At 38.1% G+C, this 24,292-nt stretch overlaps 1 protein-coding gene across 1 annotated transcript; it reads left to right on the top strand.

Annotated features, from left to right (window-relative positions):
• Positions 1 to 2,017: 2,017 nt before the first annotated feature.
• Positions 2,018 to 17,740, top strand: DDX43 (DEAD-box helicase 43). Its single transcript, XM_058566776.1, has 16 exons — positions 2,018 to 2,351; positions 4,609 to 4,664; positions 5,341 to 5,467; positions 6,310 to 6,444; positions 7,865 to 7,946; positions 8,925 to 9,081; positions 9,537 to 9,655; positions 10,140 to 10,250; positions 10,640 to 10,781; positions 11,252 to 11,352; positions 12,749 to 12,836; positions 14,401 to 14,528; positions 14,732 to 14,841; positions 15,661 to 15,799; positions 16,336 to 16,423; positions 17,322 to 17,740. The coding sequence occupies exons 1-16, from the start codon at positions 2,102 to 2,104 to the stop codon at positions 17,436 to 17,438; spliced, it is 1,950 nt and encodes a 649-aa protein (XP_058422759.1). The 5' UTR covers positions 2,018 to 2,101; the 3' UTR covers positions 17,439 to 17,740.
• The last annotated feature ends 6,552 nt before the right edge of the window (positions 17,741 to 24,292 follow it).

Genomic DNA, 24,292 nt, shown 5'->3' with positions numbered 1-24,292 from the left:
GTAGTCTCCCATAACTGACTCCCCCCTACTCCCAACATCCTTCTTTGTCTTTAGCTGAAGAGGGTATTTAAGATGAGACCCTCTGCCATTTTGTCAAGTTACCCAGTTTTTCTTTGTCTCTCCCATGTATACATGTTATAAAGCGTGTTTGATTTTCTCCTGCTATTCAGTCTCATGTCAATTTAATTTGTAGCCCAGCCAGAAAGGATCCAGAGTGGGTAGAAGATAGTCTTCTTTCCCTACACAGTGAAAACAGTGCTTAGAAGGAAATATATAGCATTAAATGCATATATTAGAAAAGAAGATCTAAAATCAATCATCTAAGTCTCCACCTTAGGTAACTAGAAAAAGAAAAGCAAATTAAATCTAAAGTAAGCAGAAGGAAAAAATAAAAAAAATTAGAGCAGAAATCAATGAAATTGAAAATAGGAAATCAATAGATGGAATCAATAGAGAAAATCAATAAAACCAAAAGCTGATTCTTTGAAAAAAATCAATAAAATTAATAAACCTCTAGTCAGGCTAACTAAGAAAAAAAGAGAGAAGACAAACTATTAATATCAGAAATGAAAAGCGATATCACTACAGATTCCATGGAGTTTATAAAGATAATAAAGGAATACTATGAACAAGTCTATGCTCACAAGTCTAATAATTTAGATCAAATAGACCAATTCCTTGAAAGATACGATCTGCCAAAACTCACACAAGAATAAACAGACAAATTGAATAGGCCTACCTGTATATCTATTAAAGAAATTGAATCAATAATTAATAACTTTGAAAAACAGCACCAGGCCCAGATGTGTTCACCAGTGAATTCTAACAAACATTTAAGGGAGAAATTATGCCAATTTTCTACAATATCTTCAAGAAAATAGAAGCAGAGGGAAAAAACTTCCTAACTCATTCTATGAGGCTAGCATTGCCCTAATACCAAAAACAAAGACATTGCAAGCAAACTACAGAACTATTTCTCATGAATGTAGAGGCAAAAATCCTCAAGAAAATATTAGCAAATCTAATCAAACAAAATTCCTCTCTAAAGATTATTAATACTATCCATTTCAGATTAAGGATTAGAGAATGAGGATTAAATACATAACACATTCGTGTTATACATTTCCTGGGTGCGCCAATAGCACTGTAATCCTATCTGTCCAGACATGATTAACATTGACAGTTGTAATTAACGCCATAGAGTTGGGTCCAAGAGTTAACCCATTCATTCGATCTGGGATGGACTAGGTCTGGTACTTTTTTTCAATCTTGGGCACAGACCACAGCACCTAGCGTTATAATCAATGTCTACTACGTTTGATGGATGATTGAACTGAGATTTGTTCTGGCAATTTAAAAATCCCAATCAAAGAAGGGGCACTCCCAGCTGGTTTGCATGCCTGGAATAATATGTCCAGCCACAGAGCCAGGCTACAGTGACGGGAATGCTTTAGGCGTTTATTCAATTTATTTCATTAGCTCTAAAACTACAGCAAACATTCAGGTCAAGTGTTTGTGTGAAGCCTTGAAGCAGCATGTCTCAGGTCAGAGATTTTTAAACTGTGGATCATTAAATTACATGGATTACAACCAACGTTTTAAAAACTAATTTAGCCTTAAAAATATCAAAGTGCTGCTCACGTAACAATGGTAAATGCTGTTTTGTCAACCTTTTGTTTCAAATTTTTTATGTATGTATTGGGTCACGTTGTAAAAGTGACTAATGTTTACGAGTCACGGTTAAAAACGTTTCCGAGCCGCTGCGACACGGGGTCCGGATTGGGAGTTTAGCAGGGCAAGGCGCAAGGAGCTCCGGCGAAGTCCCGCGCCTGAGAAGGAAGCACGGTGGGCGCTTGACTCGTTCAAGGTGCGCTCACACGACTTAGAGAGCGGGTTGGTGGAACCGTGAAGGTCCCGCCCACAACGCCTCCCCCACCAATGGACGTGCGGCTGGGGCGGGGCGGGGCGGGGCGAGCCTCGCGGGGCGCCTCAAGCAGCGGCTGCGTGGCCGCCCTCGAAGACGAGCCCTGCGACGGCGCGGCCGAGTGTGCAGAACCGCACCGGAGCGACGTCGGACGCGCCGGATCTTCTTCGCCGAACCATGTCTGGGCGAGAAGCAGGGGCTAACGCCTCTCCCTGGGTCGTTGCTTCCCGGCAAACCTCGACAGCGTCCCGAGCTCCGGAAAGGAGGCCGGCAGAGGAGCCAAGTCGAAGAGAGCAGGGGGCGAGTAGGGGCGGCGGAGGTGGCAGCTGGAGGGACTCCTCTGGCCGCCAGCAGTCTGTGGCCGCTGGTCCCCGGGAACCGCCGCTCTGCTTTGGCCTGAAGAAGAACTGGGTTGGCGCGGTGATCGGTGAGAGCAAGGGGATGGGTGTGCGGGGCGGGGCGGGAGGACGGGTGGGGCCACAGGCGACACCTGCGAAAGGGCGTCCCCGCCGCACTCTCCTCGCCTGCAGTCAGCGGCCCCCTAGTGAGACTCAGATCTCCCCCTGCAATATTTCTAATACCTTCTGGTGCTGGAAAGATGTCGTTTAATGCACCTTTTGATATTTTAAAGAGGCGACGTTTTGGGAGAGCAACTCTTAGAAAACTTAAGAAATCTTTGGAATGCAAGATCAGGCCTTTGACAGCTTGCCCCAAAATGAACAACAAAGCAGTTGCTGAAATCAGTCTGTTTGAGCACCATTTAGAGCCCTAAACCGAAGGTGAGAAGGTGTAGGATATTACTGTAGGGCTGCTCAGAGCAATGGCTGTATCCTGCACTTAGTTTCTTTAACTTGAATATGATTTATATGCTGAAAAACAGGATCTTTTTTCTTAGTATATCTTGAGTCTTACAAATTCATGTTTGAAAAGCATTTAGAAATAGTTGGAATTTAGATTTGCTCCATTTATTACCATTAAGTCTGAATTCCAACATTTTGCCCATTAGGTGTAGGAGCTAATATTTTGCTTTACCCCTTTTTTAACCTGTTTTGAAAAAATGAACAGATTTTGTAGGCTGCTGTTAAATAGAGCAATGTAAGACTGATTGCTAGACCAGGCAGAGATTCATTGACCTTTCAGGGAGGCTCAAAGATCTGAAGAGTGTTGTTCCATAAACTAAAGCCACTAGGTTTGCAATAAAAATCACTTAAGCTTTCAACACTTATTGAGCACTTGTGAAGTGCAAGCACTGTGCTAGAGAGCACCGCTTGATGTTGGTTCTGGATCCAGTTTTGTTTTGGTTGTGGTACACAACATAAATTTACACATAATTTTAAGAGTACAGTACAGTATTGTTAACTGTAAGAACAATGTTGTATAGTAGATCTCTAGAAGATTTTCATCTTACATGACTGAACCTACCCCTTGAACAGCTTCCTTCCCCCTTCCCTGGCAACCACCATACTACTTAGTTTCTATAAGTTTGATTATATTAGATGCCTCATAGAAGTAAAATCATGTACTTCTTTTTGTGACTGGCTTATTTTGCTTAGCATAATGTCCTCAAGGTTCATCCATGTTGTCACAAATGGCAGAATTTTCTTTTTTAAGGCTAAAAACTTCCATTATCTGTGTATACCACATTTTCGTCATTCAATCATCTGCTGACAGACATTTAGGTTGTTTCTACCTCTTAGCTAGTGAATAATGCTGAAATGAACACGGGAGTGCAAATATCTTTTTGAGATCCTGATTTTGATTCATTTGCGTAAATGCCCAGAAGTGGGATTGCTGGATCATATAGTATTTCTATTTTTAATTTTTTGAGGAACCTCCATATTGTTTTCTACAGTGGCTGCACCAGTTTAAACCCACACTGCACAAGAGTTCCCTTTTCTCCACATCCTCACCAACACTTGTTACCTCTTGTCTTTTTGATGATGGCCATTGTAACAGGTCTGAGGTGATATCTCATTGTGGTTTTGATTTGCATTTCCCTGATGATTTCAGCATCTTTTTTTGTTGTTTGTTTGGGTTTTTTCTTTGAGGAAGATTGACTGTGTGCTAAGATCTGTTGTCAATCTTCTTCTTTTTTCTCCCCAAAGCCCCAGTGTATCATAGTTGTAGAGTTGTAGCTCTTATATGTGGGACGCCACCTCACCATAGCTTGATGAGTGGTGAGTATGTCCGCACCCAGGATCCGAACCGGCGAACCCTGGACCACCGAAGCAGAATGCGAGAACTTAACCGCTATGCCACCAGGCTGGCCCCTCAGCATCTTTCATATATTACCTGTTGGACATTTGTATGTCTTCTTTAGAGAAATGTCTATCCAAGACCTTTGACCATTTTTAATTGGAATTTTTTTTGTTGAGTTGTAGTGTGCAAGGGTTCCACTTTCTCCACATCCTTGCCAACACTTTGGATCCAGTTAGTTTTTGCTTGAGCTAATGATGAATGCTTAGTATCTATCGCTGGGAAAGGAGCCTCCCACCACCCACCAAAATTTGGAATAGAGAGCTCTTGCTTCCCTTTTTCCAAACTGGAAGTGATTACTGGACCCTAGGAGCCTTTGTTTAGATGATTTGGGGAAGAACTAGAGAAGTTTCTTTGAGGAAAATATGTAAATCCCCTTTGTTAATTTCAACTTGATTTTTTTTTAATCCCTTTGTTTTTAAAAACAGGTCATGGTGGATCAAAAATAAGAGACATCCAAAGTACAACAAACACCAAAATACAGGTAAATGATCTGTGTTCTTAAATTCTAAAAGAGCAAAGTTCATTCCTAACTCTAGTTTCTGCTCGGTTTTTAATATATTATGGTAACTTAGATACGTTGCCAAAGTTCTTCATACTGCCATTCTTTCCAAGAACTCACTTAAGCTGTGGTCCATTCCAGGTCTAGGTTTTTTGACTCATGAAGGTAAAAATCTTTAGAAATAATCTCCACTGAAGAATGAGATCTCTGGGGAATATTCATCATGCCCTTCCTAGCGTTAATCCCTCAAACCTTGAGCTGCTCCTGTGTCCCCATCTCAGTAAGCAGCAACATCATTCACGAAGTTCCCAAGCCAGAAATCTCAGATGACTTCCCTCTTCTTCTCTCACAACCCACCCATCACTGATTCTGTCTATGTCCTGTGTTTCTCAAGGGGAGTCACATCATTTGGGGCAATCCTCCTTCCAGGCTTGTCCTCCTCTAACCATTCTGCACTGTGGCCAGAGCAGTCTTTCCAAAACACAAATCATCTGTTCATGACTTTTTCCTGCACAAAAGCCTTCCATAATATTTCAGACACTGATTGATAGCAATACCATATTTATTTTATACTTTTGTCCTATTTGAAGTTGAGTGATTGTTGAGGGAGGAATGGGGAAGGGAATCCAGTCTCACCTATGTTTCCCCTTGTATCTAGATAATAAAAGGGTATCCTGAAGCAGAAGTCAAAATTTTTGGCAGCAAGGTGATGCAGACAAAAGCAAAAGCAGTGATAGATAATCTTGTTAAAAAACAAGAAAATTACAATTCAGAACCCAGAGTTGGTGAGTAATTTTTGCCCACTAAAGCCCTGTAAAATTTTTAAAATTTCATTCAGTGTTATAATCCATATTATAGCTGATACTTTTTCTGATAACAAAGCTTTAGGTTGCCATCATTAAATCTAGTCTAGAATTTTTTTTCTCACATTAAACTTTTTTCCTCACATTAAAACACTTAATTTCTGTGGTTAAACCTAGCAGTTTTACTTTTAGCCACAGATGAGTGAAAAAAACAAACCAAACTTTTAATACACTTCACTATTAATGGTAGACCAGGGATTAGTCATGGTCTCCTGTCTCCACGGTCTCTTCCCTGGAACATGACTGACTTTGAAAACTGCCTAATTATTTGGTATTTTAAAAATCTCAGATCTGCTTGGACTAGAGAAAAGCCATTATTGAAGCATTTCCAGAAGCAACAAGGAAGTAAAAAGAAGAGTCTTAGGTTCAGATGGCAGCATTACCTCTTAGTGTTTCTTGGAAAGGAATCTCTAAGAAGCCTCGAAGATGCTATTTCTTCATTTGTTAACCTGGGGTAATGTCTGCCTCACAGGAGTATTGTAGAGATTAAGTGATATGTGTGATTTATTAGCAGACACTAGGCTCTCGTGCTATTTAACTTCTCTTTTCCAGTATATTAAGTTTTTTTCCAATTCATAAATCTGAAGTAGATAACTGACAAAAAGTATGACCAGAATTGTCATGGTATGGTAGTACTAAAACCCTAAATTTTATATTTAGCATTATTGTCTGGTTATTAAAACACAAAATAGTAAAATGGTTCTGGGGTTTTTGTACTGGTAGGATTTGTTTTGAAACTAATTTGGTAAAAATATTTTTAACAGATATCATTGCATTCCCACCTTCTGTTGGAAGAGATGTAAGGGCAACTGTCAGTATTGTTACAGAAGATCAGCCATTGATTGATTGGGATCAAATTCGAGAAGAAGGTTTGAAATGGGAAAAAGAAAAGTGGGCAGGTTAGTGCTGCATCCTGACATTTACATGTGGTGTTGCTGTTTCTCTTAATCAAGGTTTTTATCCTCTATAAAATGTGTTACTTTGGTAATGAAATCTATATGAAAAATGATAGTAAAATCTGAAATGCTGCAATTAGTCCCTAGGGCATGATAGTTTCTATTTTGTCTGTGTTGTGATTTATGCTATAAATGGAAAATGAAAATATTAAGCTTATCTATACCTTGTCTTATTTGAGGTAACTCACTGCAAAAGTTTAATAAAATAGAAAGAAAATCATGCCCAAGGGGAAAATGAAAAGAATAAACATGCCAACCATAACGTGTTAACATTGTTGCTGTGATTGAGCAAAAGGTCATCTTGGAGCATCTTGGCTGACAAGGGCAAAATAAAAGGGAAAAACATTTAATGAGGGCATACAGTTCTTTTTTGTTTTTTTTTTTGTGAGGAAGATTGTCCCTGAGCTAACATCTGTTGCCAATCTTCCTCTTTTTGCTTGAGGAAGATTCAGCCTGAGCTAACATCCATGCCAATCTTCCCCTATTTTGTATGTGGGTCCCTGCCACAGCATGGCTGACAAGTGGTGTAGGTCCACGCCTGGGATCCATACCTGTGAACCTGGGCCACCAAAGTGGAGCATGACAAACTTAACCACTGTGCCATGGGGCCAGACCCAGGGCATACAGTTCTTGAGAAGAGATGGGTTTTTGAAATTTGTTTAATTTTAAATGAAATTCTCACTTGGAATTATATATAGAGTATAATGTTTCACATTATATTCACCAGATTTCAGGGTAAATTCAGGCAGTAATTTTGGCTATCAGAATGAGGCAGCAATACAACATCATTTATTTAAAAAAAAGCTATATTAACAATGATTAATTCAACTATAGTGGTCAGCTCATCTGCTTCTGAAGTTGCCACCTCAGCAATCTATGTGTTGGTGAGATTTGGGATGGGAGGCCAGAAAAAGGATTTAAGTTTGGAGGAGGTATGATAGACATTTAAGAAAGAAAATAAAATAGTTTCAGGGGGCAGAATAAGGATAAATATTTTATTCCTAAACAGTAATGGGATAGACCTTCAAAGAAAAGATAAAATCAATGTACTATATTTGAGAGGAGATTCATCCACTGTCATGATTGTATGTCTTATAAAGCATGGCTTATTTTATTTTATACTTAATTATTAAAGATCTCTTTTTTGGGTGAAAAGTGTAATTGAAAGACAAACTAAAAAGGGAAATTTCTTAGAGATTGGCCTAAGCCTGGCTGGCAAAGTGTAGAATGACTGTCTAAAGGTGTATGTATGCAAGGTGAACTTAATATATATTTTAGTTTGATTTCTGTTACTTTGAATAAGTATCAGTGAAATGTAAATTCTCATTATTTGTCAAAGTTTGAATTTTCATCTTTGTCCCAGATTTACCTCTAATTAAGAAAAACTTTTACATGGAGTCAGAAACAACAAGTTCAATGTCACAAGTGCAAGTAGACAATTGGAGGTGGGTTGTTTTATTACTTTAAGTGAGTATTTGTATAGTTAGCTTATTAAATTAACTCATTAGGCTAAGAATTGAAATGATTGCATTTGAAGACTACACCTTCCATATTCAAATGAAAATATGGTTACGTCCTACATGATATATATTTTAGAGCATTGCTATCCAATAAAACTTTCTGCAAAGATGGAAAATGGGCCATATTTTTGTCTAATAGAGTAGTCACAATAGTCAATAGCTATCAAACACTTAAAACATGGCTAGTATAATTGAGGAACTGAATTTTTAACTTAAAATTGTAAATTTAAAAATACACTTGTGGTTAGTGCCTGCTGTATTGGACAGCAGTTTTAGAGAATTATTTTTAAAACTTGAAAATAATAACTTGATTTGATAGCTGCATATTAGAATAATTTCTTACTCTTCCGTCCTTATTCTCTGGAATTAAAGGTCCTAATGGCAGCATTTTTTTCTGTTAAAGTCTGTTATAAAGCTAGGATGGTATGGTATAGCAGAAAGAGCAGTTATTCTGGGGTTTCTGTGGGGTCAGACCTTGGACAAGTAACTAATGATGATCACCTGTCAAATGAGAAGTCCACTTCACAGGCTTGTTGTGGATTAATTAAGGAAATATATGTGGCACGTTGTAGGCCTTCAAGTGTTTGCCAAATCTGATTTTTGAATCATGAAGCATATAATTTTCATGCTCTATTCTTAACCTTTCCATGAAACTGTCATTGGCCCATTCACACATACAATGTGATTTTTTTTTTTCCTTCTCTCTGCAACTATCTGGTAAGAGAAAGATGGGCTCACTTCTTTTCTTAGTTATTGCATTTCACTCTAACTTTACTAACAGTCTTGTTTTAATCACTTGGCGTTGAATTTGTAGATACGACCTGAACTTATACTGGAAAAAATTTCTTGCTCGGGGAGTAGAGTGACCAAAGCCACTAATCCTTGTTCCATTTCTCCTTAAAGAAAGGAAAATTATAATATGATGTGTGATGACTTGAAAGATGGTGAGAAGCGCCCTATCCCCAATCCTACATGTAAATTTGAGGATGCCTTTCAATGTTATCCCGAAGTTATGGAAAACATTAAAAAGGCAGGTTTTCAAAAGCCAACACCAATTCAGGTATGCTTTCTTTAACTCTCTTATTTCACTGACCATTTTTCCCCCCAAAAACAGGATCTCATTGTTAGAAGTTAAATCACCAGGAAGCAACTGTCTCCTGTGACCACGCCCTCGGCACCTCCTTCACCACCAGTGCCTAGCACTCAAAACATGTTTGTTGAGGGCCGGCCCCGTGGCTTAGCGGTTAAGTGGCGCGCTCCGGTGCTGGCGGCCCAGGTTCCAATCCCGGGCGCGCACGGATGCACCGGGAGAAGCACTGCTTCTCCGGCCATGCTGAGGCCACGCCCCACATACAGCAACTAGAAGGATGTGCAACTATGACATACAACTATCTACTGGGGCTTTGGGGGAGAAAAAAAAACATGTCTGTTGAAAGAAATTTCAGGCTGGGAGAGGAGGGACACTTGGCAAAAAGAAATGTAGTATTTATTTTAACGTTTATCATTCTGTTTCAGTCACAGGCATGGCCAATAGTCCTACAAGGAATAGATCTTATAGGAGTAGCCCAAACCGGGACAGGGAAGACACTGTCCTACCTAATGCCTGGATTTATTCATCTGGACTCTCAACCAGTGTAAGAATTCTACAGCTGGATTCTCTTGATAGGGGTTTAGTAGCTATAGATACCAAAAATACAGTTCAAGTTTCTTTTATCTAGTGCATTGGGCAAAAGGTAATGCCTAGTCTCAGGGAACTACGCTTATACTGTGCTGCTGAAAGTATAAATTGACAACACGTTTTTAGGAAGGAATAGGTAGTATCTACCAAAGGTCTTAATAGTGAAACATTGGAAACAGATGGTTTAAATGATCATGTACAGTACAGGATGCTATTCTGTGAGAGAATATTTGACACAGGAAAGCACTGGCCATGTTAAATGAAAAGGCCGGTATCTGGGCCCTTGGATCTTTTTGTTTGGCTGTTTTTCTATATTTCTCCACTTTTCATGGTGGATGTATGTGATTTGACACTCATTGCTACATATCTTGAAAGCACTGAATAAATGTCTCTTTTTATCTGAGACAGATACTTTAATATCATCTGTTTTCTCTACAAAGAGCTAGAGAAAAAAGGAATGGACCTGGCATGTTAGTCCTCACACCCACTCGAGAATTAGCTCTTCAAGTGGAAGCTGAATGTTCTAAGTATTCTTATAAAGGTCTTAAAAGGTAAGTCATTTCTTTGGCTATTCTTGTATCAGTATTTTAAACTTTTGTAGCTTTATACATTCTCCCCATTATTTTTCACACATTTTGAGAAACTGAAATGGCTCAGCATTGGTCAGCTAATACTCCTGATCCAAATCAATGGTAGCCAGAGCGCTGGGGTCAAGTACTAATGATACGAACATGGCTCTCTAGGACACACCTGTAAGTTGATGGGTGTGGGTAGTTCTCAGAAAGGGACAAATTACTACCAAAGGGATCTGATACTCTTGTTTATTTATATACCTTTTATTTTGTTATTTTATACCCAAAATGCTTAGGTTGGTTGGGATTTTGAGTTGTGATGGGATATTCCTTGTCTGAACATGGACCTCTGTCTTTTTTTTTCTAAGTGTTTGTGTATATGGTGGTGGAGATAGAAATGGACAAATAAAAGATCTGACAAAAGGTGTAGATATCATTATTGCAACTCCAGGAAGATTGAATGATCTGCAAATGAATAACTTTGTGAACCTGAAAAGTGTAACCTACTTGGTAATCATGGAGTCGGGGTGTGGGATACTAGGAGGAAGAACTCAACTTTTGAAAAACCCATTTTTAGACTGGCTATCCATTTTATAATGGTTTTAAATCCTAGGAATTTTTTCCATTCCCTGTAGTACATTAAAATAAGGATTTTTAGGATAATTCTATTTTAATGTTTTTAATAAATGTGGGAAAATGTAGATAATTACAAAAGAAAATAAAAAGTCCACATGGATATTTTAGACATTTAAATTTTTTTCGTTAAATAGGTTTAGAAACTATTAGTTAGCCAACTTAAAAAAAAATCAAATCAACCTGTGTTACAACTACAGGTAGCTTATTTTCTCCTAGAGAAATTAAAATAGTGACTTAGGTAATAGGGGGAATGAGAAAAAAATTACCTTTTAGTATTATAAAGAGAGAGCATACATATTAGCTACCTTCCGTGTCCAATCTAGCCACAACCGTTTTTAATGCAGGTATTAGACGAAGCCGACAAGATGCTGGACATGGGATTTGAACCCCAGATAATGAAGATTTTGTTGGATGTGCGCCCAGACAGGCAGACTATTATGACAAGGTAGGTACATGCCTGACTGCTAGTCTGCAAAACAGAAACCAGTGGACTGGAATCCATTCTTTTTGGTTGATTTCCCCACAGGATTTTAGAGCCTTACTTGAGGGTATTTTGAGATCCTTAGGTGAAAGATCACGTCATTTAGCAACTCACTGTAACAGTGTAATATGGCTCTTGGGTTTCCTCAGTGACAGGTGGAGATTTCTATAAAGCGTGTACAGAGGACTCCTGGAGGGGAGAATGCTTCATAGTGGGCCTCACATTTAATAAGTGATCACCCAGCCTTAGAGGTAGATATTTGGTTACTAAATACTTTTTTTGCCCAAGATAAAACTGAGGAAATAGTGATTGGTGTTTAAATGCAGAATGAGGGCCGGCCCCGTGGCTTAGCGGTTGAGTGCGCGTGCTCCGCTGCTGGCGGCCTGGGTTCGGATCCCGGGCACGCACCGACGCGCCACTTCTCCGGCCATGCTGAGGCCGTGTCGCACATACAGCAGCTAGAAGGATGTGCAGCTATGACATACAACTATCTACTGGGGCTTTAAGGGGAAAAAAATAAATAAATAAAATTCTTAAATGCAGAATGATCTCTAGACCATTTTCTCCTGGGCTTATATCCTTTGTGTCATTAGCATTAAAAAAGAATAGTGTATAATTGAGGAAATATACTAAATTTCCTCACTACATTTTCTTACTAATTTTCCCATCATTGTAATTACTGTGAAAGTACAAAAGGTGGTTATTTTCATAATATATATGGTTGAAGAAACGTGACTTTACATAGCCTTTCATTAGTACCCTTAAAATGTTTTTGATATAAGCACTTGGTTTTGCCTGCTTATAATGTATGAAAAATACTAGGTTTTCTTGTTTTTTGTCTTTTATAAAGGTCAAGAGAAAACTAATCTAACACTTGAATTCATTTTACCTTTCCATAGATTAGAATTGAAGATATAGGTCTCCTTCACCTTTAAATTTATACACCTATTTATTAAACTTATTTAAAGGTTTCATCTAGTAGCTTCACTATAGTTAAGCAATTCTTTGTGTCTGTAAAATCTGCCTTATTGAAAAGCACTAAATTTGTCTTTCATAGGTAATTTGGTTCATAGCATTCTTAAAAAAAATTCGTAATGTTTGATTTATAATAAGTTCTTTTTCTTCCTTTGGTAAGGAAGATTGTCCCCGAGCTAACATCTATGCCAGTCTTCCTCTGTTTTGCATGTGGGATGCCACCACAGCATGGCTTGATGAGCACTGTGTAGGTCCGTGCCCGGGATCTGAACTCACAAACCCCATGCTGCTGAAGCGGAATGCATGAACTTAACCACAATACCACTGGGCCAGCCCCTGATTTATAATAAATCTTTAATATTTGTGTATCATGTTTTATTTCCAGTGCAACGTGGCCATATTCTGTCCGTCGACTTGCGCAATCTTATTTGAAAGAGCCAATGATTGTATATGTTGGGACTCTGGATCTAGTTGTAAGCTTGTTTTTTATTACTATTATTAAAAATATTTCTTAATTATGGAAGTTTTAATTACTTTGTGTTTTGGCATGTCTACTCTGTCTGCTCCCTAATTTTAGAGCAAATCCTAGATGCATATGATTTTATCCATAAATACTTTAGTTTATATGTCTAAAAGACTAATCTTTAACTACAGTACTATTATCACTCATCTAAAATTTTAATAATACCATCAAATATCCAGTCAGTGTTCCTATTTTCCTGACATCCCATTTCTTTTTTTAAAGGAGGATTTTTATTGATTGTAATGATATTCAGCTCAGGCTCTTTTTTGTGTGTGTGTGAGGAAGATTAGCCCTGACCTAACATCTGTCACCAATCCTCCTGTTTTTTTTTTGCTGAGGAAGACTGGCCCTGGGCTAACATCCATGCCCACCTTCCTCTACTTTATATGGGATGCGCCACAGCATAGGGCGACAAGTGGTGCATTCGGATCCACGCCCTGGATCCAAACCCCAGGCCACCTCAGTGGAGCACGCACACTTAACTGCTATGCCCCTGGGCCGGCCCCCCCTGCTGCTTTTTTTTTTGTGAAGAAGATCAGCCCTGAGCTAACATCCATGCCAGCCCTCTTTTTTGCTGAGGAAGACCAGCCCTGGGCTAACATCCATGCCCATCTTCCTCCACTTGATATGCGACACCGCCACAGCATGGCTTGACAAGTGGTGGGTCAGTGCACACCCAGGATCCAAACCTGTGAACCCTGACATCCTATTTTTATTAACCCTGTTAGAATCAGGTTCTAAACGAGGTCTATATATGTGCATATATGTAAGTCTGATCTTCTCTTTTTGTGAAGGTAAGACTGATCGATGGGTTCAGATGTTGTTAGTAATTACACAGTTTATAATTAAAGATCTCCATTGTATTTCTCCTCCATTATAAAGTTCTCTGGCTTTCCACTTAGTAATTCAAATTGGCCTTTCAAATTAATCATTAATGAAAATTGACTTTTTACTTAATCACTAGTAACTAATAATAATTGGTCATTGCCTAGGCTCTTTTCATTAGATTTCACAAATGCCATGATAAATGCTTGATTCCTTCTTTTCATTAAATGCTATTAAAGTCTGTTTTATCTCTGATCAAACAATGGTACCAATGATATTTTGAAACTTGGCATTAAATTGTCAAAATACTCACTGAATGGAAACTCTTATGTCATAAGCTGATCATCTTCCTTCGTTGTAAGGGCTATACCCAAACTTCATGATGATAGTTTTTATAAGCTTGGCCTCACCCCATGGTTACTTCTTTTCCTACAATGATAACCAATTGCTTTCAACACACTACCAAGCATCCAGGAGTTCCCAACTTAGCTTGGGTGAATAAGTGATTAAAAGTGAAAGGCTGCGCTACAAATCTTTAAGTAGAAATAGGTAATTTTGTGAGGACTTGCCTTTTTACCTCTTAGCAGTTTATTAAGACAATAACCAATGATAGAAATAAGATGTATTTCGAGCCAGTGTTTGAGGTTTGCCCATCAATGTTGATGTACTATGATCTTTGAATCCTTTAGGCTGTAAGTACCGTGAAGCAGAATATAATTGTCACCACAGAAGAAGAGAAACGATCTCATATCCAAACTTTCCTAGAGAGCATGTCTCCCAAAGACAAAGTCATAGTGTTTGTCAGCAGAAAAGCTGTGTAAGGATTTTTTTCTTTTACATTTTTAATCATCAGTCAAATTGATTTGTTTAGCATTATTTCTATTGGTATACTAATTTCAAATGGGGGTATATGTCTTACACAGTACATCATTTCAGACTTTTGCTAATACAAGTAAAACTAGTGAATTAATGGTGTAATAGAATAAGCACTAAGATTACTGACTTTATCTTTTGCTTCAGTGCTGATCACTTATCAAGTGACCTGATTCTCCAGCATATATCAGTCGAGTCTCTGCATGGCAACAGGGAGCAGAGTGATCGAGAGAGAGCATTAGAAAACTTTAAAACAGGTACATTTATATAATTAATATTTGTTGTAGTTTAAAAGCATACAGTGCCTGGGCTTGGCTCAGTGATAGCACCTTTTCATGGAACCCGTTTCTAAGATCTGTCCTCAGCTTGCAGATCCCAAAACCATACTTATTAGAGCTCTAAATATTATTAATCAGACTGTCAGAACTATCCAGACTCAAAAAGCTAATATTTAAACCTAGATATCAAGGTAATTTGCAATGGAGAATATTTCTGTTAACTTACGTGAAAGGCATATATCTTTGTGACATGGTTCAGATGATTCAGGGACCATTTGCTGAACCATGGTATCTATTGTGTTGTAACTTGCCAGCAGTTAAAAAGAAAGACTATAAATATCTCTTTCCCATTTTCATTATCTTAAGTGTTTTAATATAAAAAGCGATAATAGGGGGCCGGCCCCGTGGCTTAGCGGTTAAGTGCGCACACTCTGCTACTGGCGGCCTGGGTTCGGATCCCGGGCGCGCACCGACGCACCGCTTCTCCGGCCATGCTGAGGCCGCGTCCCACATACAGCAATTAGAAGGATGTGCAACTATGGCATACAACTATCTACTGGGGCTTTGGGGGAAAAAAAGGAGGAGGATTGGCAATAGATGTTAGCTCAGAGCTGGTCTCAGCAAAAAGAGGAGGATTAGCATGGATGTTAGCTCAGGGCTGATCTTCCTCACCAAAAAAAAATAAAAGCAATAATAGTTCACTTGATTAGGTATCAGGGGAAAATATACTTTTCAGATATGCCTTGGGTTGGTTTAATGCCAGAATGTGTCTGTATTCTTTTTGGCTTTACTCTTTAGGTAAAGTGAGAATACTGATTGCTACTGACTTAGCATCTCGAGGTCTCGATGTACATGATGTCACACATGTCTATAATTATGATTTTCCCCGGAACATCGAAGAATATGTGCACAGAGTAGGACGCACTGGAAGGGCGGGGTAAGTCAGCATAGTCTACTCCTGAAAGAAGCCAGCCCTGGCTCCTCAACACTCCCCTCAGAGGCTGCTCTTACCTGGAAAGCTGTTTTGTTCTCTTGCCTGCAAACTGTCTGTGGCGCCCCAGAACCTGCTTTGCTACTTTATCCCTGTCCAGTTGGCCTGTTCTAGATTCAACCACACCCCTCTATGCTTAGCTGCGTGTAACTGTTTCCAGTTCCACTCTTTGCTTTATAGTGTCACAACAGTGAGCTGTGTCCTTTGGTTACTCTGTGGTCCAACTGGGCATGTGTAAGAGGACTTCTTTTCCTGCTGAGAGCACTACTGTCATAAGCTCCCTATGACATGCTATTTAAACAACTGCTGATTATTTAGATTCCAAATTGCTGTTTGAATGATGCTAAATCTTAATACATAACACCTATTTGGGCTTGTGAAAGAGTTGAGGTTTTGCTACTGTTGTTTTTATTCTGTTTTGCTAACTGAATCATGAATACAAATTATAACTCAAATTACATGAGTTCTTCTCCCCCTTAAAGGAGAACTGGAGTGTCAGTTACCCTTATCACTAGAAATGATTGGAGAATTGCCAATGAATTAATAAATATTCTGGAAAGAGCAAATCAGGTGAGAATATGCAACTCATTAGAAGTCTACCTCATATCCCTTTTCTGACGTTGAAATAATTTCATTTTGGGGCCAGCCGGGTGGCATAGCGGTTAAGTTCACGTGCTCTGGTCCAGCGGCCTGGGCTTCACAGGTTTGGATCCCGGGCACAGACCGACACACTACTTATCAAGCCATACTGTGGTGGCATCCCACGTACAAAATAGAGGAAGATGGGCACAGGTGTTAGCTCAGGGCTAATCTTCCTCAGCAAAAAGAGAAGGATTGGCAATGGATGTTAGCTCAGAGCTAGTCTTCCTCACCAAAAATAGAAAAAGAAAAAACAATTTCATTTATTCCAAGTACTGGGGCTTAACTGCTTATCAGGAAAGACAGATATTAAATAAGTAAGTAAACATGTTGTGAGGGCTGTAGCCATGGTAAGGTAAGGAGCTACAATATTATCTAATTAGGGAACCTAATCTAATGGGGATGAGCATCAATGAAAACCTTGCTGAAGAAGAAACCAATGGGGTTGGAGGTTGGAAGAGATGTTGAAGAATGGGATAAGTGTTCCAGCAAGGGAACATACTCAGGCCCAGAGGTGAGAAAGAACATATAGTAAGTGGTACCATGTAAGGCATGTTAAGGTTAAGGGCACTGGGAAGCAACTGAAGGGGCTATGCAAGCAGGGGAGTAGCATAATGATGGGGGTTTTTAAGATCAGTCTGGTTTTATAGCTTGAAGATAGCTTCAGAGTTTAATATGCAAGGAGACACATTTCATTCTGTTTGAAAGATGTCATGTAATCAATTGTGGAGATCCTTTGAAATGATTTGGAGGCATTTTAGCATATTGTAGAAAAACTGTTATACTGAAAGAAAAATCTCAATCCTAATAACACATTTAATGGTTTCAGAGTATCCCAGAGGATCTTGTGTCAATGGCTGAAAGATACAAGGCAAATAAACTGAAAAAAGAAATGGAAAAAAAAATGGGAAGACCCCAAGGAAAACCCAAGAAGTTTTATTATTAATGTCTATGTTGAAGTGGTACCACCTACTTACATGAGGTAAAATTTGAATAACACATGGACTTTCAAATGCCTGTTGTCTTTAACTAGGCTTTGTTAGTGTGTTGCAATCAGCATTATCTCTAAGTCATTAACATAATAAATTATTAGATATTATTCTTTACCTCTTACCTAAATTCCAGTTAATATATCTTATTTAGAGTTAGAAGTATTAATTCAGAGTTGAGAAAATAAACTTTAAGTTGTACAGAAGGATCATTAAGAGTGTAATGGAGTTGGTGGAGGTATAAATTGGTTATAACCTCTTCTGAGAAATTTGGTAATGTATCAATTATAAATACATATACCTTTTGATCCAGCAATTCCTCTTCTAGGAATATATTCTATAAATATGTCTGCATATACAAGTAAAGATTTATTAGAGCAATATTTGTAGTAGGAAAAGACTAAACTAAATGTCCAGTAGGGGACCATGTGAATAAACTGGAGAAAATACTTTTGCAAATCATATATCTGATAAGGGATTAATACCTACAATATAGAGAATTCCTAAAACCAAACAGAAACAAACAACCAGATTAAAAAATGGGGGCGGCCGGCCCGGTGGCGCAGCAGTTAAGTGTGCACTCTCCACTTCGGTGGCCCGGGGTTTGGACCCTGGGCATGCACCAGTGCACCTCTTGTCAAGCCATGCTGTGGCGGCATGGGCATGGGTGTTAGCTCAGGACCAATCTTCCTCGGCAAAAAGAGGAGGATTGGCAAAGATGTTAGCTCAGGGCTGATCTTCCTCACCAAAAAAAAAAATGGGCAAAGGACTTGAATAGACATTTCTCCAAATGGCCAATAAACATGAAAAGATGCTCTACCTCACTAATCACTAGCTAAATGCAAATCAGAACCACAATGAGATTACCTAACACCCATTAGGATGACTACTACAGAATGGCTATTATCAAATAAACAGAAAATAAGTGTTGGCAAGGATGTGGAGAAATTGGAACCCTTGTGCACTATTGATGGGAATGTAAAATGGTGCGTCCACTATGCAAAATATGGCACTTCCTCAAAAAATTAAAAATATAATCCAGCAATTCCACGTCTGGGCATATATCCAAAAGAATTGAAAGCAGGGTCCCTAAGAGACATTTGTACACCCATGTTCATAGCAGCTTTATTCATAATAGCCAAAAGGTAGAGGAACGCAGGTGCTACGTGAATGAATGGATAAACAAAGTGCTACATAAACAGGAAATCCTGACACACACTAAAACATGGATGAACCTTGAAGACATGATGCTGAGTAAAATAAGCCAGTCACAAAAGGACATACTGTATGATTCCACTTACGTGACACACCTAGAGTAATCAACTCAGAAACAAAGTAAAATGGTGGTTGCCAGGAGCTAGTAGGAGGGGGAAATGAGATATTTAATGGGTATGGAGTTTCAGTTCTGCACAATGAAAAAGTTCTGGATATTAGTGTTAGAAGAATGAATATACTTAATAATATTGAACTTACTTAATACTACTTAAAAACGCTTAGGATGGTAAATTTTGTTATGTGTAGTTTATCACAGTTAAAAATTTTTAAAAAGATTTGGGAACAGCAATTTACATTTTTTCCTACTTATTTTTCAGAATTCAAGATTTTTTAGAGATGTACTATTTAAGATATATGGAAGTATTGGAAACATGCTGGCAGTATGAAGAAACTTGACTGATTCTTAACAATAATAGTGTTTAAAAATGCAGAATTCAATATTTTATACTTTAATAAAATCAAAAGTATTTAAACGAGTTGAAATTTTTTTCACGGATATTAAGGAATGTAGCATTAAAATTTTTTTCACTTTTAATTAAAAAAAAAATTTTGTGTCCTGTAATGTTGCTGTATTGAGGTCAGTCTTTAAAGGGTTTAAGGTTTGTTCAGATGTTGTCAAGGCAGTGACAAAGATACTGTTAACAAAATAAATTTTTTTCTATGATAAAAAGACAAGCTGATCTCTGTCTTTCTGAATAGCTCTTTAATTTTGTGTTTGTTAAATAGTATTTTATTTGGGGGTACTTTTCTTAAGTGATTACACTTTACCTACTTTGAAATGAAACAGTAAAAGGATTTCATGGGACCAAGAGATGCAACAGCTGTTTCTTACATTTTAGCCTATAGCTGCAGACTAAAATAAATCCTAGGAAAATAATTTCTTTTCCATGAAAGCTTCTTTGATTAACCACATTCCCCAACTTCCCCTTACAGTTTTGTGTAGTTTTTTGCTCAATACATGATAGTTACTTGTATGTATTACCATTTAGTGTTTACAGAGGTATTTATATTTGTATAGTTAGGCCGTAATCACCTCATCTTATATTATTCATTCATGCAATAATAGTTTCCTGGTATTAGTGATTAAGATTGGTAAGATAGCAGAAAGGAAATAAGGGTAAAAGAAGAAATTAATGAATAAGAAAATAGAGAGTTCAGTAAAAACCAACAGTTGATTCCTCAGTAAGACCATGAAACAAAGTTCTGGTGAGACTGAGTGGGGAGGGGACAGCGCTTCCTGCTCTGACTACCTGAGGGATACAAGAGGATAAAATTATAAGAACACTGTGCAACATGATGTCCACAAATAGGAATTCACAAGTCTGACTATATTTTCCTAAATTACCAAAATTAAGTAGTTAAGCTGAATAGACAAAACAGAAGAACCATGAAGGGGCTTCAACAAAAGGGTAAATCCTGCTACAGAACATTAAACAAGACGAGTTCTTCAACTCATTCTATAAAGCTAGCATAACGGATATTAAAACTGAAAAATAGCATTAAATCCAGCCATTCTCACTTCTATACATAAGTAAACTCTCTAGAAAGTAACAGCAATCTGAACACTGCAATGGAATAAAATGCAAATGCTAGAAAAGATGAGGCAGCTCTAACCACATGGATGGAATGCTTTTAAGATCAAGTGAAAAACGTTTTATCAGATTTCATGTTCATATATCACAATGAAATTCCAGAATACCAAAGACAAAAATCCTAAAATCAGCCAGAAAAAAACATTGGGTTAATAATGCTATCACCCTAATAGCATTTTCCATGAAAACAGAAGAATCCTAAAATTTACATGGAACAACAAAAGACCCCAAATAGCCAAAGCAATCCTGAGAAAAAAGAACAAACCTAGAGGCATCACAATCCCTGATTTCAAAATATACTACAAAGCTACAGTAATCAAAATAGCATGGTACTGGCATGAAAACAGACAGACAGATCAGTGGAACAGAATCGAGAGCCCAGAAATAAACCCACACATGTATGGACAGCTAATTTTCAACAAAGGAGCCAAGAACATACAATGGAGAAAGGAAAGTCTCTTCAATAAATGGTGTTGGGAAAACTGGACAGCCACATGCAAAAGAATGAAAGTAGACCATCATCTCACACCATCCACAAAAATTAATGCAAAATGGATTAAAGACTTGAATTAAGACCTGAAACCATAAACTCTTAGAAGAAAACTCAGGCAGTACACTCTTTGACATTGATCTTAGCAGCATCTTTTCAATATCATGTCTCCTCAGGCAACGGAAACAAAAGAAAAATAAACAAATGGGACCACATCAGACTACAAAGCTTCTGCACAGCAAAAGAAACCATCAACAAAACAAGAAGACAACCCACCAACTGGGAGAAGATATTTGCAAATCATATATCAGACAAGGGGTTAATTTCCAAAATATATAAAGAACTCATACAACTCAACAACAAAAAACCAAACAACCTGATGAAAAAATGAGCAAAGGATCTGAACAGACATTTTTCCAAAGAAGATTTACAGACAGCCAACAGGCACATGAAAAGATGTTCAACATCACCAAATTATTAGGGAAATGCAAATCAAAACCACAATGAGATATCACCTCACGCTCATCAGAATGGCTATTAAAAAGATAATAAATAACAAGTGTTGGAGAGGATGTAGAGAAAAAGTAACCCTCGTACACTGCTTGTGGGAATTTAAATTGGTGCATCCACTATGGAAAACAATATGGAGATTCCTCAAAAAATTAAAAATAGAAATACCATATGATCCAGCTATTCTACTTCTGCATATTTATCCAAAGAACAGGAAAACACTAATTCAAAAAGATATATGCACCCCTAATATTCATTGCAACATTATTCACAATAGCCAAGACTTGGAAGCAAACTAAGTGCCCATGAGTGGATGAATGGATAAAGAAGATGTGGTGTACACACACACACACACACACACACACAGGAATACTACTCAGCCATAAAAAAGACAAAATCTTGCCACTTGCAACAACATGGACGGACCTTGAGGGTATTATGCTAAGCAAAATAAGTCAGATGGAGAAAGACAAATACCATATGCCTTCACTTATATGTGAAAGATAAATACATAGATACAGAGAATAGATTGGTGGTTACCAGAGGGGAAAGGGGTGGGGGGGAGGGCAAAAGAGGTAAAGGGGCACACAAGTACAGTGACGAATGGCAACTAGACTTTTGGTGATGAACATGATGCCATCTATATAGAAGTCAAATTATAATGATGTACACCTGAAATTTATATAATATTATAAACCAATGTGATCTCAATAAAAAAATAGTAATAATAATGCTATCTCTCTGGGTAGTGGAATTATAAGCAAATTTCACTTTCTTCTTTACACTTAAATGTGAGCATCTGATTTTGTTACATTGGACACATATTACTTTCAAATTCTTTCATTTTTATCAGTCATATATGCATGTAGTATATACAGAGGCAAATGGTTCTACAAGGCCTATTTTTAAAAAGTAACCCCCACCCTTCTACCCTTCATTTTCCATTACTAGGATACAACCATTTCATCTTTTAGCCATTTCTAAATTACATGCTTATATTGCATTTTCTTGGTTTTTCAAATTTGTTATTATCTACTGACTTCCCACTGTATGAGACATGATGCAGCTCTTTCATACCTGTGATGGTCAGACTCTTAGGGTGGTCCAATGATCCTTCCTGGGATTCATATCTAGGTAGTAAAGAATTTAACCCAACTCAAAGAGAGGTCCTACCTTTGCCATTGGCTTCTTGGAGGTACATGCCAGGGAGCCTAACACTGTGATTTATGGTGGGGCTTTGGGTCACACCACTAGTTGTGGAGGGTTGGAGACTGAGGTTAGACATGTGGGCAGCCCACCACTGAGCTCCCATAAAAACTCCGGACAGTGAGCCTCAAGTGAGCTTCCCTGGTTGGCAATATTCCATGTGTAGTGTTATATATCCGTGACTCCACAGGGAAAGGAGAATAGAAGCTCTGTGTCTCATACCCTCCTGGACTCTGTAATAAACTGTAACCCTGAGTGTTTCATTCAGTTCTGTGAGTCTTTCCAGTGAATTATCAAACCTGAGAGTGATTTGGGGAACCTCCTGAAATTGCAATTGGTGTCAGAAGTGAGGTTGATCTTATGGGAGCTGTTTTCCCCCTAACTGCACAGTTGGCTAAACTGACACAACACCCTTGAGTGATTTCCCCTCCCCTGAGTATGGGTGTGAGCTGTGACTTGCTTCCAACCAATTAGATATGGTAAAAGTGATGGCATGTCCATGATTACATGTATGTAATTATGTTAAATAAGACTGTAGCACCCCTATTGCTGGAGTCTCTCCCTCCCTTGCTGGCTTTGAAGTGAGCTGCCATGTTATGGGCTGCCAGTGTTGGGAGATTCGCATGGCAAAAAACCAAAGGAAGTTTCTAGTAGCTGAAGGCAACATCCACTGACAGTCAGAAAGAAACTAAAGTCCTCTGTCTGACAACTGGAAAGAACTGAATACCGCCAACAAAAGTGGATCCTTCTCCAGTCGAGCCTCAGATGAGACTGCAGCCCCAGCTGATGCCTTAACTGTAGCCTTGTGAGACCTGGCACAGAGCCATGCCCAGAATCTTGACCCACAGAAACTGTAAGATAATAAACATGGATTGCTTTAAGCCACTAAGTTTGTGGTAACTTGTTATGCAGCAATAGGAAACCAATACAATCCAACCCCCTCTACTACCACTATTACCACACAAGCACTCAGCCTGTTGCCCTATCCTCCTCATATAATTAATCATAATTTTGATAAGACTAATAATCAATGCAAAGAGAAGAGATTAGTGCTTACCAGAGGGGAAGGGGATTAGGGGGTAGGCATAAGGGGTAAAGGGGCACATTTATATGGTGACTGACAAATAATAATGTACAACTGAAATTTCACAATGTTATGAACTATTATGACCTCAATAAAATAAAATTAAATGTAAAAAAGATTAATAGTCAATGGTTATATTACTTTAACTTCATAAATAGTTACTACTGAGCAATATTCTCAAATCAAACTATGATTACTTTTCTTTTCTTGCACACATTCATTGTTTCCTGGAGTTAAAAGGAGCTTGGATTTTTTTTCTTTGCCTAGTTTTCTATTTATTTATCATTTACTGTCCCCAAAACTCTCCTCCAAATGTCTAACTTTTCTCTTAGTATGTTCAAACATAGTAGGCTGTTAAACAAGATACATAAAATGCACAAACCATAAAGGAGAAGACTAATAAATTCAATTACATTAAAATTTTAAATTGTTTGCTAAAACAGACTAAAAACAGTAAAGACGATCCACACAGTGGGAGAAGTTACTCATTATGTAGACAACAAACAAACCATAAGTATCCAAAATACATAAAGAATTTTTAAAAAACAATAAGAAAATGATAGAATAGCCAAGAAGAAAATGTGCAAAATATATAAATATTAAAAAGTTAAAAGACAGTAGCTGCCTCTGGGTTAAATGCGCCTGAGCACAGAG

Source organism: Diceros bicornis, chromosome 23 (genome assembly GCF_020826845.1).
Source record: "Diceros bicornis minor isolate mBicDic1 chromosome 23, mDicBic1.mat.cur, whole genome shotgun sequence".
Lineage (NCBI taxonomy): Eukaryota > Metazoa > Chordata > Mammalia > Perissodactyla > Rhinocerotidae > Diceros > Diceros bicornis.
Note: the sequence above shows the minus strand (reverse complement) of the source record. Positions and strands in the feature narration are given on the sequence as shown.

Excerpts from the sequence above, each read along its gene's own strand:
- DDX43 (XM_058566776.1), top strand. The coding sequence starts at position 2,102 with ATGTCTGGGCGAGAAGCAGGGGCTAACGCCTCTCCCTGGGTCGTTGCT. Across the intron at positions 11,353-12,748 it reads AGGCAGACTATTATGACAAG|TGCAACGTGGCCATATTCTG; the intron begins GTAGGTACATGC and ends TTTTATTTCCAG. Across the intron at positions 12,837-14,400 it reads TTGGGACTCTGGATCTAGTT|GCTGTAAGTACCGTGAAGCA; the intron begins GTAAGCTTGTTT and ends TGAATCCTTTAG.